Source organism: Nomascus leucogenys, chromosome 1a (assembly GCF_006542625.1).
Source record: "Nomascus leucogenys isolate Asia chromosome 1a, Asia_NLE_v1, whole genome shotgun sequence".
NCBI classification, from domain to species: Eukaryota; Metazoa; Chordata; class Mammalia; order Primates; family Hylobatidae; genus Nomascus; species Nomascus leucogenys.
The window spans coordinates 37742317-37757390 of NC_044381.1; the positions used below are offsets into that span (position 1 = coordinate 37742317).

At 38.6% G+C, this 15074-nt stretch overlaps 1 protein-coding gene across 10 annotated transcripts in view; it reads left to right on the forward strand.

Annotated features, from left to right (window-relative positions):
* Positions 1–15074, forward strand: part of CDC14B (cell division cycle 14B) — a 120745-nt gene that overhangs the window by 54328 nt on the left and 51343 nt on the right. For 9 of the 10 annotated variants that reach the window (XR_001114308.2, XM_012500796.2, XM_030798881.1 and 6 more), the window contains exons 2-5: positions 1085–1175; positions 1714–1789; positions 3783–3875; positions 14885–14961. Coding sequence is in view for 9 of the 10 variants with exons in the window: in XM_012500796.2 (XP_012356250.2) it covers positions 1085–1175; positions 1714–1789; positions 3783–3875; positions 14885–14961 (337 nt within the window). In the remaining variant the exon portion in view is untranslated. Of the gene's footprint in view, positions 1–1055; positions 1176–1713; positions 1790–3782; positions 3876–14884; positions 14962–15074 lie in introns of all 10 variants that reach the window. The other variant, XM_030799057.1, reaches the window with a different exon arrangement.

A 15074-nucleotide genomic window follows, 5' to 3' on the forward strand; every position in this document is an offset into this window, starting at 1 on the left:
CCTGAGCCTAGTAGGTGAGCTGAACCTCCCCACCCGCGGGAGCGAGATCCTTGGGCTCTGTCACAGGGATCAAAGGTCCTTGTGGTTGGAAAGCATTAAGCCCTGTCACCCATTTGAATGTTTGTGGTTGCAAGAAATTTTAGCTGAGGAGTTTACAAGGAAATAAACGCAGCAGTTGCATGAGTTGAATTGCAGATCAAAAAAAAAAAAGTTTACCATTTGGGGAAAGGGTGCCAGCTGGCTCTGCTGAAAGTATATATATTTTAAAGGCTGTACTTGATTTTGCCACGTTGTCAGTGTAAGTATTTTCCTAGCACCACTAGTATTACTATTAGATATTGTGGATGACTTTATTTCACCCGAGGATTTTTAGGCAAGGAATGAGGGTGGAGCCTCCTGAGGCTTACTACTCATTACCATTCTTGCTAACCTCACAGCAGCCTAACTGCATTTATGCAACACAAGTTCATCTCAGACCCATCATGCAGAAACCTCTCATTGCTTCTGTTTTAACGGTAATTTGTCTAATTGTAAAAATACCAAAGTAGTGATTCCAAGTTAGAAAGTAGTGATCCCTAAGAACAGTTGGAGAAACATATGGTTTGTTCTATAGCTATAAGTGGTAATTTTGAAGCAATTTTGAAAGCATTCTTTCTCTTTAAGAAAAAAATAGTTTCTTACTGAAATGACTTTTTAGGATGTCTTGAAAAACGTAGTGAAATTCATCTAGAAACTTACAAGGTTGATGCTAGCCATCACATGCATGCTGCAATTTGCTGAAATGTGTTGATCCAGGGGAGCTAAACTTTTACAAAAATAGGTTTGTTTAGAAATCATATCACTACATGAAAAATCACCACTTTTGAAACTTACGGTTAAAGGCAGTTTCTCTTTTAAAAATGTGCTCATTGATTATTCCCACCCAAATAGCCAGAATATTTTGTAATTACCCATTACCACTCCTACCATCTGAAACGTGCATGAAAAAAATGAAAATTGACTTCATCTGAAAAGAGTTGTGTCATGATATATGAAACGTTTTTTGTAACCTGCAGGAAGGAACATTGCAATTTTTCCATTTCAGATCGCCTTTGTTTTGCCATTCTCTACAGCAGACCAAAGAGTGCATCAAATGTACATTATTTCAGCATAGATAATGAACTTGAATATGAGAAGTAAGTATTGCTCTTTAAAATATTTTAACTTTTTTTTTTTTTTGAAGAATCTAAAGGTATGGTTATAAATGGGACAGCCTGGGAAAATTATAAATCTATTGATTGCTAATTACAGGATGCTTGTTTTTCACCTGTAGTAATAAAAGAAACCTTTAGAGAAAAAAAAAACCTCCCTAAATTGAAACATTTAGATTTGCTAGTCTAATATTTACACTACAATGAGATATAAATGTGTACTAAGTAAGATATTGTGGTTTTGCCCTTGGAAATATGTGTGGAAAAACAGCTTTTTTAATTTAGAAGGTATGTTCATGTTCACTGAGGTTACATGTAGGCATTGTAGCACTTGTGGCATTTTTAAGTAGGCGTTATTTACCAGAATAGTCTTCCACTAGTAAAACAGTACCTTTAAGTTGTATTGGCCCGTAACAATTTGGTATATGCTTGCTCATCTTAATTTGATCTTGTAGACCCAAAAAAGGCATTTATATTCAGAGCATCTAGAATGTACATCACATTTTTTTTTTCATTTTTAAAGCTTCTACGCAGATTTTGGACCACTCAATCTGGCAATGGTTTACAGATATTGTTGCAAGATAAATAAGAAATTAAAGGTAAAGTCTTTAAGATTTGACTTAAGTAATCATTGTTAACTTGATCTGAGGGAAGAAAGTAAGGAAAACATCTCTTTTTAAAAAGGAAATGCCATGTTTTTCACTGCAGTGGTGTTTGGGACATGCACATGGTTTTCTTGTTTTATAAGATCATAGTGTATATATTTGTTTTCTAGAGTTTTGAATGAACAGTTTAAGTTTGGGTCATTTGGTTCTAGTTTGAGTTAGTGATGCCCAAATACTTGAAAAGCCAAAGTGGGAATCAGTTAATTAAGTGAACCTCGTATCGTCTGACCTAATAGAACTGCAACTTAACAAGAGAAACTTCCCTTGCTGTGGCCATTGTTCTTTCTGCCTTCATTTTGATGGAGAGTGATAGCAAACTAACAAGAAAGATGGACTCATCTTACTTTCTCTCCTATTTTGAAACTCCCATGATACTGTACTACATGATCCTTTATACATACGATTAAGGGGCGTGAGAATCTAGGGCAAATAGCACGTCATTAAGGCTGTATCACTGAAAGTTACACAAGTATATTTGTATTGGTTTGAACTTAGACCACATTCATGTATGTAAAACACTGAATTCTTGGCCATGCACGGTAGGAAGTTATGTATGTACTGCTTACTAGCAGTTCCAAATCAGTCACTGTAAATTCTCAACTGGAAAATACTGCTTTTTGGGACAGGCACTTAAAAAAAAAACTTTAATTGAATAAAGAGAGGAGATAAAATTTATTTTTAATTAGAATTTTAACATGCTTTAATTAAAAATTCATGGGTAAGGCAGATGTTTTTCCTTGACCATGAAAGCTACATTCACTACATATTGCTACAGAGCTGGAGACTCTTCTTTTTTGCCTTTCTTAAATAGGAATATAACTATTTATGGCCTTGTGCATTTGAGTTCCCCCTCCTTTTTCCAGTTGCCAGTGGCAGATCTTTTGTTTCATGCAGGGCTAGGAAGCTAAAAATAGTTCTCTTCCCCCAACATTTGTTCCTTTGCTTTAATTTTGGAAAAAAATTTTTTCCCTGTACTCAACCATCTGTGGACTTCTAGTCTTTGGGTCAACCAAAAATGTATCAGTCCTTTTTTTCTTATTCCTTTTTTTTTTTTTTTCCCCTGAGACAGTTTCACTCTTGTTGCCCAGGTTGGAGTGCAATGGAGTGATCTGGGCTCACTGTAACCTCCACCCCCCTGGTTCAAGTGATTCTCCTGCCTCAGCCTCCCAAGTAGCCTGGGATTACAGGCATGCGCCACCACGCCCAGCTAATTTTGTATTTTTAGTAGAGACGGAGTTTCTCCATGTTGGTCAGGCTGGTCTCGAACTCCTGACCTTGTGATCTGTTCGCCTCAGCTTCCCAAAGTACTGGGATTACAGGCGTGAGCCACCGCACCTGCCAGAAAACTTTTTAACATATAAATAGAAATACGTACACATCATGGATGTAGGGCTCAGTAAACTTTCACAAATGGAATATACATAGATGATTATCTTGATCACCAGGTCAGGAGCAGTGCACTGGCGGCACCCCACAGCAGCCCTCCATGCTGTCTTCCAGTTCCTGTCTCTGCACACCCCTCCCCTGATTATTCACTGCCCTGGCTTATAACACTGTAGACGATTCTATATACCTTTTTATTTTAACTTAAAGGCTTTGGGGACAGATTTCTTTAAAAACCAAACAGAAGGAAAGGTGGTCTTTTCTACCACTCTTGGTTTGCTCTTTCAGAGGCAGCCCATGCTTTAAGCATATGTCCATTCATGTCCCCTCCCCTCTTCTCTAATTGTATGTCCATTCTCATCCCAGAATGTGCGTTTTTATGGGAAGGTATATGGTATTTGTGGATATCAGTGTTAATCTTTTCAAAGGTCTTGCTAATAATATGAATGGTTGTGGGATTTGGAATTTATCTTCATCAGAAAATGAAATTGTAGAAGACTTGAAATTAAAAATAAAATGCGAACAGTTATTTATTTTTATGCAGTCCATTACAATGTTAAGGAAGAAAATTGTTCATTTTACTGGCTCTGATCAGAGAAAACAAGCAAATGCTGCCTTCCTTGTTGGATGCTACATGGTAAGTATTTGTTTTCCTAATGTACTCATAAAAATGCACACAACAGTGGTTCTTTACATTTGCAGTTGGAATTTTGAAATCAAAATAATGTCTTAATTTCTCTTCAGAAAGAACATGTTTTGCTTTTAAAAAATTGACCAACTCAAGGAAGCTGTGCTTATGAGGAATGAGCAGGTAGATGAGAGATCTCCTGTACCTTCCACTTAATTTTGCTGTGAACCTAAAACTGCTTGGGAAAAAAGTCTATATTTTTTTTAAAAGTACCCAACTACTTTGGCAAAGGTTTATGTTTTATGGCACTGAAGGTTGGAAAATAGTGCTGCAAAGCTGTTTCTATTCACTCGTGATCCATTTAGTGAGTTGTAAAATCATCTTACTGGGGTCAGGACCCCACTATTAATTTTCTAAAAATTTTTTTTTAAAAGTGCTTTCTAAAATTTGAATCTAGGCATTTTTCCCCTAATTAAGGTCATCTCCTTTCTCATCAAAACATCTTAGCAGGAGGCTATGGGATGTCAGTGTTGTCAGAAGATGGGTTACATACCACACGGATTACATACATATGCCATCAAGTGCTCCATTTTGATCATTGGAAACGTGCTTTGGAATAGCAGTATTTACATAAGAGTTGTGAATTTCATTTATTTGTAAATATGATGGAAAAGATTTATTTTTTGAAGAGTCATATTTTGTTTGGCACCCAGTGGGTTCATCTACACGGGCCCTGAAAGCTGCAATTTTTCCAGAGCCAGCTTAGAGCTCCTCCAGAGTATTACCCCCATGTGTTTGGTGGTGAGAAACCTGGCCACTCTGTTCAGTGGGGAGTAGCCAGGGGATGTTTCTTCCACCCCCACCCCACCATCGGTGTAATAGTTATTCTCTCCGAGACTTGGAAAAAAAGGGTTGTTTTGGCCGGGCACAGTGGCTCACGCCTGTAATCCCAGCACTTTGGGAGGCCGAGGCAGGTGGATCACGAAGTCAGGAGATCGAGACCATCCTGGCTAATGTGGTGGAACCCTGTCTTTACTAAAAAAAAAACTAATAATAATACAAAAAATGAGCCGGGCGTGGTGGCGGGCGCCTGTATTCCCAGCTACTCGGAAGGCTGAGGCAGGAGAATGTCGTGAACCCAGGAGGTGGAGCTTGCAGTGAGCGGAGATCGCGCCACTGCACTCCATCCTGGGCGACAGAGTGAGACAATGTCTCAAAAAAAAAAAAAAAAAAAAAAAGAAAACAAGGGTTGTTTTTGGAGCTCTTTAAGTTCTTTGTTCCCCACTTCTAGCTTGCTCCTTATCTCTGGCGTGCCTTAGCAGACCCTTTTAAAATTATTTTCTGGAGTATAGTTTGATAATCTGGAATTTACAAAGACTAGTCCAAAAGTTGGTGATACTAGTTGAAATCGCACCTCAAGATTTAATAATTTTCTTTTTTATGTATAAGATATATCATTAACAGCAGTGGTTAAGGTCTTTGTTTTGTTTTCCTATTTATGCTCACAGAAGTTGAATTAAATGCTTCTGATTGGGAGGCCGAGGCAGGCAGATCACTTGAGGTCAGGGGTATGAGACCAGCCTGGCCAACATGGTGAAACCTTGTTTCTACTAAAAATACAAAAATTAGTTGGGCGTGGTGGCACACGCCTGTAGTCCCGGCTACTCGGGAGGCTGAGGCAGGAGAATCCCTTGAATCCAGGAGTTGGAAATTGCCTTGAGCTGAGATTGTGCCACTGCACTCCAGCCTGGGTGACAGTGAGTGAGACTTTGTCTCCAAAAAAAAAAAAAAAGTTTCTGAGAAAACTTCAAAATTTATTATCATCCCTGAAAGTATGAAACATAGGTTATAGATTCTGTCTATTAAAATTTGGTTTCATAAGCTTACCCAGATGTATTGGTGTTTTCCTTTCTCCCAGCCTCTCTTTGTGTTTCTCGTACTTGCAGCAAAAGCCTTAAAAAAAAAAAAAAAACAGTTTGAGTAGTTTGGCAGGTGCCTGTAATCCCAGCGATTCGAGAGAATGAGGCAGGAGAATTGCTTGAACCTGGGCGGCAGAGGTTGCAATGAGCCGAGATCGCACCACTGCACTCCACCCTGGGCAACAGAATGAGACCCCATCTCAAAAAATAAAAAAATAAATAAAAGAAAGAAAGAAAAAGAGAAAGAAAGAGAAAAGTCTATGTATGACCCCAAGAAAGAAAAAGAATATGGAGAAGTGGGTGTTTTAACTGGGACATTTGGTCCTATTACTTTGGCCAGTCACTGGGGAGAGGAACCTCATAGATTAATATAAATCATGACAGCTTTATAGAAAAAGGGATTAAGCCAGAATTCTTGAGATTCATAAAATATTAAAGGGAACCCTGGAGAAATGGTCCTTGGTGTGACAGAAAAAAGTTCCAACCGTTCTTTGTGGATCTTGCCTTTACACTGCCCTGGACAAAGTCTGGATGGCCGAAGTTCCATCTAGGAGAGAGTGCTCCTGAGCAGAACTCCAAAGCAGAGGGGCCAGGCCGGGCCACTTCCAGGTCAATCACTGTCTCTGGTCACATGAGATGTCCCTGAGATGGTAGGGTCTTCAGGAGCCAGGCACGAGGACTACAGTGTGAAGAACCCCTCTGAAGGTGGCTATGGGCATAGTGGGAGCTCAGTCAGGGTTGTCTTAAAAACAGAAGCAGAATGTGTGATAATTTTATAAATAAGAAATCGCTCTTTTTAAGTCTTGTTGCTGTTGTTTTTAAACTACTAGTGAACAAACAACAACCCCTTGATGTATTTATTGAAATTTTTTGGCATATTTGTTTCCAGTTTTATGCTGGCCTTTTGACTTTGTTGATGGTTGTATTTTGGCCCACAGAAGCTTATTTTTCTATAGTTAATATATCTTAGATTTAGAAATCCTTCCAGAATTTCACACCTTCAGGTTAGTACTGATTTGATTGGTTAGGGAAGTGCCAGGTAAGCAAATTTGGATCTTCACTTGCATTTATTACTCTACCCAGTGAGGAGCTAGCTTGGCAGGAGGATTACAGCTCTTGGCTGTGACAGAAGCCTTTGCAGCCATAGCTGGCTGCTAAAATAGGAATTGGGAGCTGTAATGTTGATAGGCAGGGAAGCAGGAGAAAAGCTTCTAAGAAAAGGAAATGTATTCATAGTAGAAAAGCAGTGTCAAGATATAATATGGACACCTCAAAAGATAACACATCAAAGCAAGTGAAGCTTTGATCTGGTTAAAATACATTAAATCCTCTGGTTAAAGATTTGTAGAGATGAGTGCTAGTTCCCTATAAACTGATCCGCATCCTTGATAACATTTTCTGGAGTTGTCAGGAATTTTGGAGAGAGTAAGGTTCTTTAGTGTTCGACTTGGCATGGTAATGTTAAAACAAAACCAAAAAAATCTGGAGGAAGAATCTTTAGGAAGGAAATATTCCAAGTAGACTGACTCTGTTTATTTTTATCAGTCCTTTTTGAATTCAGGGCTTCTGAAAGTAACCGTGTTTCCTTCATCCTTGTATACACAGAAAGACCTAATGTGGGGTGGGCAGAGAGTGTGAGGTAATCCTTTATGGCATGGAAATAAAGTGTTATATTTATTTTTTATCTTAAAAACAGAAGAGGTGAGGCTTCACAAATGTGTAAAATATGAATTGACATGCCCACAATCGGTCCTTTTGACAGATGGTCAGGCGTCATATGTGTTACAAGAAGTGAGAAGAGTGAGTTGAGTACTCATTTGTCTTGATTGTATTTCAAAGTATTGCTCTTCATGTGGCCCGGTAAATGGCTTTCCCATTCAGCTATCTGAATGGTAGACTCTTTGGTAACAAATTAGAGTGAAGCTAAAAATCTTTTGCACCACTGTAAGAGTTGAAAAATACAAAAGATGACTTGAGCTTTTGTTTGCTTATTCACAAAAAGGTAAACGTGCTATATTGTTTTACAAAATAAGTTTGCTGCCCTATTTAAGCCAGTGGCTATGACCTAGCCAGATTGTGGGGTAATGATACTTAACCTGTCATTTCAAAGTAAAGGTGAAATTTTAAGTGGAAAATTGTAAGTGCTTTTCAAAACAAATTCATAATAAAAAAGATCCTTTTGGAAAGAAAAGTTGGAAATTTTGTTTTGTTAATTTTGTTGTAAAAATGTCATACACAAAATCCATATTTGTACTCCTGAGAAATTTAAAAAATCTTTTAAAAAGAAGCTTTTATATTTATAGAAACAGGACATGTGCACGTGTGTGTATATGCACAGATGTGTGTTGTGTACATATATGTTTTATGTTTACATACAATTTTAAAATTTTTTATTGATACATAATTGTACATATTTATGGGATACATGTGATAGTTTTATAAATGCATATAATGTGTGACAGCCAAATTAGGGCAGTTGCAGTATCCATCACCTCAAACATTTGTCATTTCTTTGTGTTGAGAGCATTTTAAATCTCTATTTTGAAATACACAGTAAGTTATTGTAAACTATAGTCACACTACTGTGCTATCTAACAGTAGAACTTGTTTTTTCTAACTGTACATTTGTACCAAAGAACCAACCTCTCTTCACTCCCCCTGACCCCACACGCCCTTCCCAGCCTCTGATAACCCTTATTCTACTCTTGGCCTCCATAAGATCAACTTACTTAGCTCCTACATATGAGTGAGAACATAATGATAGTTGTCTTTCAACTTTGGTTACATCTTCCTGCCACAGCAGTTAGATTTTCTGAAGATACATGGTATTCATCTCTTCTATGGGTTAAATGTACTTTTGAGGGCTAGCCTGGGAAATTAATCACCATTTCTAATGTCTTTCTGTGTATAAAATAAATGCCAAGCATTTTGTGTATAAAATAAATGACACGAGCAAACTTTTGGCACGTAGCTTGCAAATTTGCTTTCTTCTAATGTTTAATAGATTATTTTGGTAGAGCTAATTGTAACATGTAGGTTCCCTGTTCAAAATTTATCACTGTATACTATTATTTTTTATGTTTAAGCAGTTTTTATAGCTGTAAGAATGGCTTACCTTGTAAGCATTTATGTTGAAAATGATACTAATTACATTTAAGAATATATTAACTCAGCAATCTGTGAGTAGAATTCTAAATTGCATTAAATTTGAGATTGCCTCTACAGTTATGATAAGAGCTCAGGGGCTTTGTTATTTAATGATGACCTTTTGAATCTGTGGTCCCACTTTTTAAATGATTTAATTATCTTGGACTCAGAATAGCCAGTGCTAGGTTAAGGTGCCTGCAGGAGGAAGGGATCAGTTGGGAAGTTAAGGGAACAGAGAACGAGGATCTAGATGCAGTGGGTAAGAATCCAGTTCAGCAAACAGCTGCCCAGATGGGACAGCAGAGGCTGGAGGACAGAATGAGGTCATAACACCCTTCCTGGGTGTCTGTGAAAGGCAGGGCAAACAGCACGAGGCAACTATCAGTAGTAGCCAGGCCCCAGCTAGTGTGAGGCGAACTGGGCTGAGCAAAGGGACGGCACAGGCCCTCAGTGGGAAGCTGGTGCTACCTTGGGAGCCGGCCCTGTGGGAGGCAGCTGGCTGCCCTGCTCACACTGCATCACAGTTTGACTTCCCTTGTCACCCGAGGGCTTCTGACGGGTGTTTCCACTGCCCGTGGTGCTTGCTGGGTGCTGTTAACTTGGGGAAAAAGTGAAGAGAAATGGCTCTCTGATGGCTTAAGATCCTTGACTGCAGATCCGTTAAGCTTTCTGGAATTTTGGGTCCCATCCTTGTTCCGGTTCTTGTTTTAGATTGGATGAGTTCCTGTCTATAAATAAGGCCTGAGGAGCAAGCCCTCTTCCATCAATAATAGGCAGTGTGATCTTGGTTGAGCAGTTGATGCCAAGGTCTGGAAAGTTGTAGCCTGCCAGTTTTACGAAACTCACAGAGCATTATAAATAGTTGTGGGTTTTTTTTCCTCTGTGGTTAAAATTTAGGAGATTTCATTTTTTAAAAAATCAGGATTTTTTACTTTGTCTTTAAAAAATATCCCTACCACTCAAACTTGTACTAATTCCCAGGGCCAATTCACTATTTTTATTAGCAGACTTGGTAGATATATATTTGCTACTCTGAACTTCAGTTTCATTTTGTCGAAATTGAGGATCATTATATCATTATATATATAGTATATACATATATATGTATATATATACTGATATATATACATATATCAATACCTCTCAGGTTTTGAAACGTATGTATATATATACTGATATATATACATATATATGTATATAGTATATATATGTATATAGTGTGTATATATATATATATATATAAGTAATTTTAAAAGTTAAAACTATTGAAATGTAAGTTCATCTGAGGTTTTTTTAACGAGTTTTTTTTCTTACCAGTTTTGTGCAGGAGCTATGAAAGTGATTTTATTTTATTTACTTTTTTATTCTGTGTGTTCTTTCCTCTGCTCACCTTTTTTATTGAGCAGTTGAATGTGTAAGCCTATCTTCAACTTGCATTGGTTTGTGAGCATTCTTCGTTAATCTGGAGAGAGTGATTTTTTTTTTTTTATAATCAATCAAGTTCTTGGCGCAGGAAAGACTGTATCATCTGGCTGACATGAAAATAGTCACAAGAGTCTTTAAGTGCTGGAAACATTGTGACATCTCTCCAGGATTTCCTGGTTACTCAGGCTGCCACATTTGTTGCTGGAATTTCAATATCCTTTGTCGCTCTCAGCTCTAGGGTGCAATGACTTGTGTAACGTTTGGGTTCTAAATTGTACAGAGGCTCTCTAAGTATATAAATAAAGCTTCAGAATCCTGTGCATAAGAGTAGAAATAGGAAGCATATGTCTAATTGGGTTTCCGTGATTTGAGGCCCGGCTTGTCAGCATTGAAACATTGAAAGGAGAAGTAATGCAGTTGGGATCCTGTTGCTTCCGTTGCTTGTTCTTCCATCACTGCTAGTTCAATACCTCTCAGGTTTTGAAACGTATGTCAGTAATCGAGGGTCCAGTGTTCTCACAGGGACTCTGGCATGCAGATGGTGATTTTAGAAAATGGGGGTGGTGGGAAGTCCTGGGAATGGTTGAGGTATTGTTCAGCAAAAAAAGAACTTTGTGCCATGACTTTGCAAACCACACCAGTCTCAAGCATTTTCAACCACAGTATTTGAGTGCGTGTGTGTGTGTGTGTGATATTTGCTCATTCAGAGAGAGTCTTTATCCTAGAGAAACAAGGTCTTACCGATGCTTCCTAAGCCGCATCTCTGTGCTTACGCCTCATGTATTTGTTTATTCAGTTTTAACAAATGGAAACAGCCATTTCCTTAAATTGAGTGTGCTACTGCACACTATTGCTGCCCAGTGAATTACTGCAAAACTTTGTGACTTTAAAACAACAGTACACATTGTCTTAGACCGTGTCTATGAGTTAGGCATCTGGGAGTTGCTTAACTTGGATGGGTCTGGTCTGGTTCTGGACTGTGTCTGGGCTGCATTCACCTGGAGGGTCCATGTCTAAGGGGGCTCGGTCACATACCTGGCAGGTTAGTGCCGATTGCTGGCAGGAGGCGTCTCTTCCATACCACGTGGGCTGCTTGAGTATCCTCCCAAAATAACAGCTTGCTGTACCCAGAGAGAGGATTCTAAGAGAAAGCAAGAGAGGAGCTACCTCTTTTATGATCTAGCCTCCGAAATCACACCCTATTACTCCAGTATCCTGTTTGTTACACAGGGGCACCCCGTTCACTGTGGGAGGGGACCACACAAGGGTGGAAATGCCAGCAGATGAGACTCTTTGGGGTTGTCTGGGAAGCTGGTGATCTTAGCTGGTCAGCAGCTCTCTTGGTCATCATTTGTTGTTTCCTGTTCTTAACTAACACTATGGAATTAGAGTGGGCATTCTATATATATAGCCTCTCATGAAAATATATCAAAAGAATTTGAGAAACGCCAAGTGTCCAGACTGCCAGAAGCACAGTGATAGATCATAAGTTGCATCAATTTAGAGTTTACTAATCTGAGAATTTGTGTTAATGTAGGAGTTATTTATAGGATTCTTCTTTAGTAACAAATCTAGAATGATTTCATTTGCGAAGGCCTTTTGAATCAGCAAGATGAGTAAGTGTAAAAGTAAAAGTGACTTCCTTCATGCCTGGCCAAAAAAGAAAAAAAAGGTAAAAGTTATAGATTGGCAAATATATCTTTGATAGTTATGTAAGTGGATTTATTCTGCATCTGTAAACTTCCTTCAGTTTATCTAATTATGCTTTACATTATTTATTTATGTGCAGGCATTCCCCAATTGGATTTTTAAATTACAGTCTTTTAAAGTTCATCATCAGGAATTTAGGTTTTTTTTCCCCCATAGGAAAAAATGTTACATTGTTCTTGTGGTTCTTCGAATCAAACTAGTGTTCCAAGGCTAAACCACAGTCCTTAATGTATTAGAGACTATTTTTGTTTTGAAAGTTAGGAGAAAGTGATACCATTGCAATTTTACTAATTAAAGAACCCAAAGAACTGTAATCACAAACAGGAAAAATTATCTTAAATTAGTGCTTAAGGAAAAATTTGTATAATTTGAGAGAAGGCCTTAGAAATTTAGAGAAATTCCTAAACGGGTCTCTAGATTTCATTTTAGTACACAAATGAATCAGACCCTATTCTTATTCTTACTGTCTTCAAGGTGTTTTTTATTTGGTTTTGTTTTTTGGTTTGAGAGTTTTGTTTTTTGTTTTTGTTTTTGTTTTTTGAGACAGACTCTAGGTCTGTCGCCCATGCTGGAGTGCAGTGGCGCGATTTCAGCTCACTGCAACCTCTGCCTCCTGGGTTCAAGCGATTCTCCTGCCTCAGCCTCCTGAGTAGCTGGGGTTACAGGAGCCTGCCACCGTGCCTGGGTAATTTTTTGTATTTTTAGTAGGGACGGGGTTTCACCGTGTTAGCCAGGATGGTCTCCATCTCCTCACCTCGTGATCTGCCCGCGATGGCCTCCCAAAGTCCTGGGATTACAGGCGTGAGCCACCGCACCCTGCCGGTTTTAGGTTTTTTTTTTTTTTTTTTTTTTTTTTTTTTAAATCTGCTAAGAAGTCTTAAAATAGAATGGAGAAAATGAAAGACTTTACTGATGTTATCTGGTAAGTGTTAGAAGAGGCATACATGCATTGGAGACTGGAAGGGAATAAAGGAATTTGGAAAAAACAGGCTGATTTTTTAATGTTTTAATTTTCATGACTTATAGGTTGATGCTTAGAAGATCTGTGTGTAGGCCAGGCATGGTGGCTCATTGTCTGTAATCCCAGCACTTTGGGAGGCCGAGGCGGGCGGATCACCTGAGGTCAGGAGTTTGAGACCAGCCTGGCCAACATGGTGAAACCCCGTCTCTACTAAAAATACAAAAAACTAGCCAGGCGTGGTGGCGCACGCCTATAGTTCCAGCTACTCGGGAGGTTGAGGCAGGAGAATTGCTTGAACCTGGGAGGCGAAGGTTACAGTGAGCTGAGATCGCACCATTGCACTCCAGCCTAGGCGACAAGAGTGAAACTCCATCTAAAAAAACAAAACAAAAAACAGGCCAGTCATTGGGAAAATTTTCCGTTTATGAGTCTTGAGTCAGAAAATTGGTGAAATGCCCTTTGGAAGCTGAATCAGTGCTTATGACTAGTTTTAGGATATGTCTGTTTCTGAGTTTCTAAGATCCTTGCTGGATCTTTGAGCTTTGAAAAATTTCTCTTAGTCCAGTGATATTTTCACATTGATAACAACTTTTATTAAACATTTAAAATTTTCCTAACTGTTGTAAGTAGATTTGGGTTCAGCTAAGTACATCAGTGAATCGGATTGGTGTGTAATGAAACCATAAGACATGGGTCCCAACTTCAGAATGCTTCACATTTGGTTGTGGAAACAGGTCACATGTCTCATGTTAAGTAATGGAGATAAAAAGTTTGCAATTAACTCTTTTTAATGATTTTTTTTTTTTTTAGTGAAATTTAAAATCTATTTCCCCAAAGTAATCTTTGGAGTTCAACCTAGTTTTAGTGATAATATATGTGCCAGATTTAATGCTGTGTCTCCTCCCCACTGCGCCCCCATCCCCAACCCCAACCTTCCGTACATTAGTTGAAAGGGCCCTGCAGGAAGGATCTGAAGTCCCAGGCAAATGTAATAGGGGGTAGGGAGAGGACTTATTTAGAGAGATGGTGGTGAAAGTCTCAAACTCCAGATTTCTAGAACAAACGGGTTACTTGTAAGAAGCAGACAGAGATACTTAGACCAGTAAAATACTTCTGTAACACTAGAAGTGCGAAGACGTGAGAACATTATCTAGAAACTATCAAGAGGAAATGACTGCAGACCAAAAATCCTACGCATAGTAGTCAAATAATCAATGTCAAGGGGAAATAAAAAATGTTTGGAAAGGCAAGGAATACCAACTATAGACCTCAAATGCTGAAGAATATACTTGAGGTATTCTCCCAGATTAAAGTCAAAGCATAGCATAGTTCTAAGGACAAAAGAGGTAAATGAGCGTCAAAAACAAGTGCAGTTTGATAATCAACTTGTTCAGTATTGCAAGCCCTCACACCTACATGGACAGAGTTAATCACAGTCTGTGTTCTGCCTTTGTGTCTCTTTCCACCTCACCCCAGTCTAACCCATCCCCATCTCCTATACGCTGCTTAGCTGTCATTTCAGTGGACTTTCAGGAAGGAGGGGAGGTAAAAGCATGGGATCAGTCTAACGTCTTGATTTGGAAAATCTGTTTTTAAAATACTGTGCTTCTTACCACAAAATGTTGCTGTGAAGAGTTTTTGTTCAGGGCTTATACTGCAAACAACAGAAACCAGCAATGGAGGATTTAAACAAAAAATAAATCTATGGACAGGATTCTGGGTGATTCCTAGGCTTCTGGGGAAGACTGGAGAACCCTGCCCAGTTGGTTGGAAATTGGACAAAATTTACTTCGCAGTGACAGCACTGTATCTTCACTTAGAAATAAATTGCCTTTTTCTTCTTTTTTCAAACATAGGTTATATATTTGGGGAGAACTCCAGAAGAAGCATATAGAATATTAATCTTTGGAGAGACATCCTATATTCCTTTCAGGTAAATATAAGAATGATGTGGTAGATTCAGGTAATCAGAGCCTTGCCAGAAATGTCTTGATAGTTGTTTCCGAAAAAAGAAGATCTGGTAAATAGTCATTTTAGGGTGAGTGC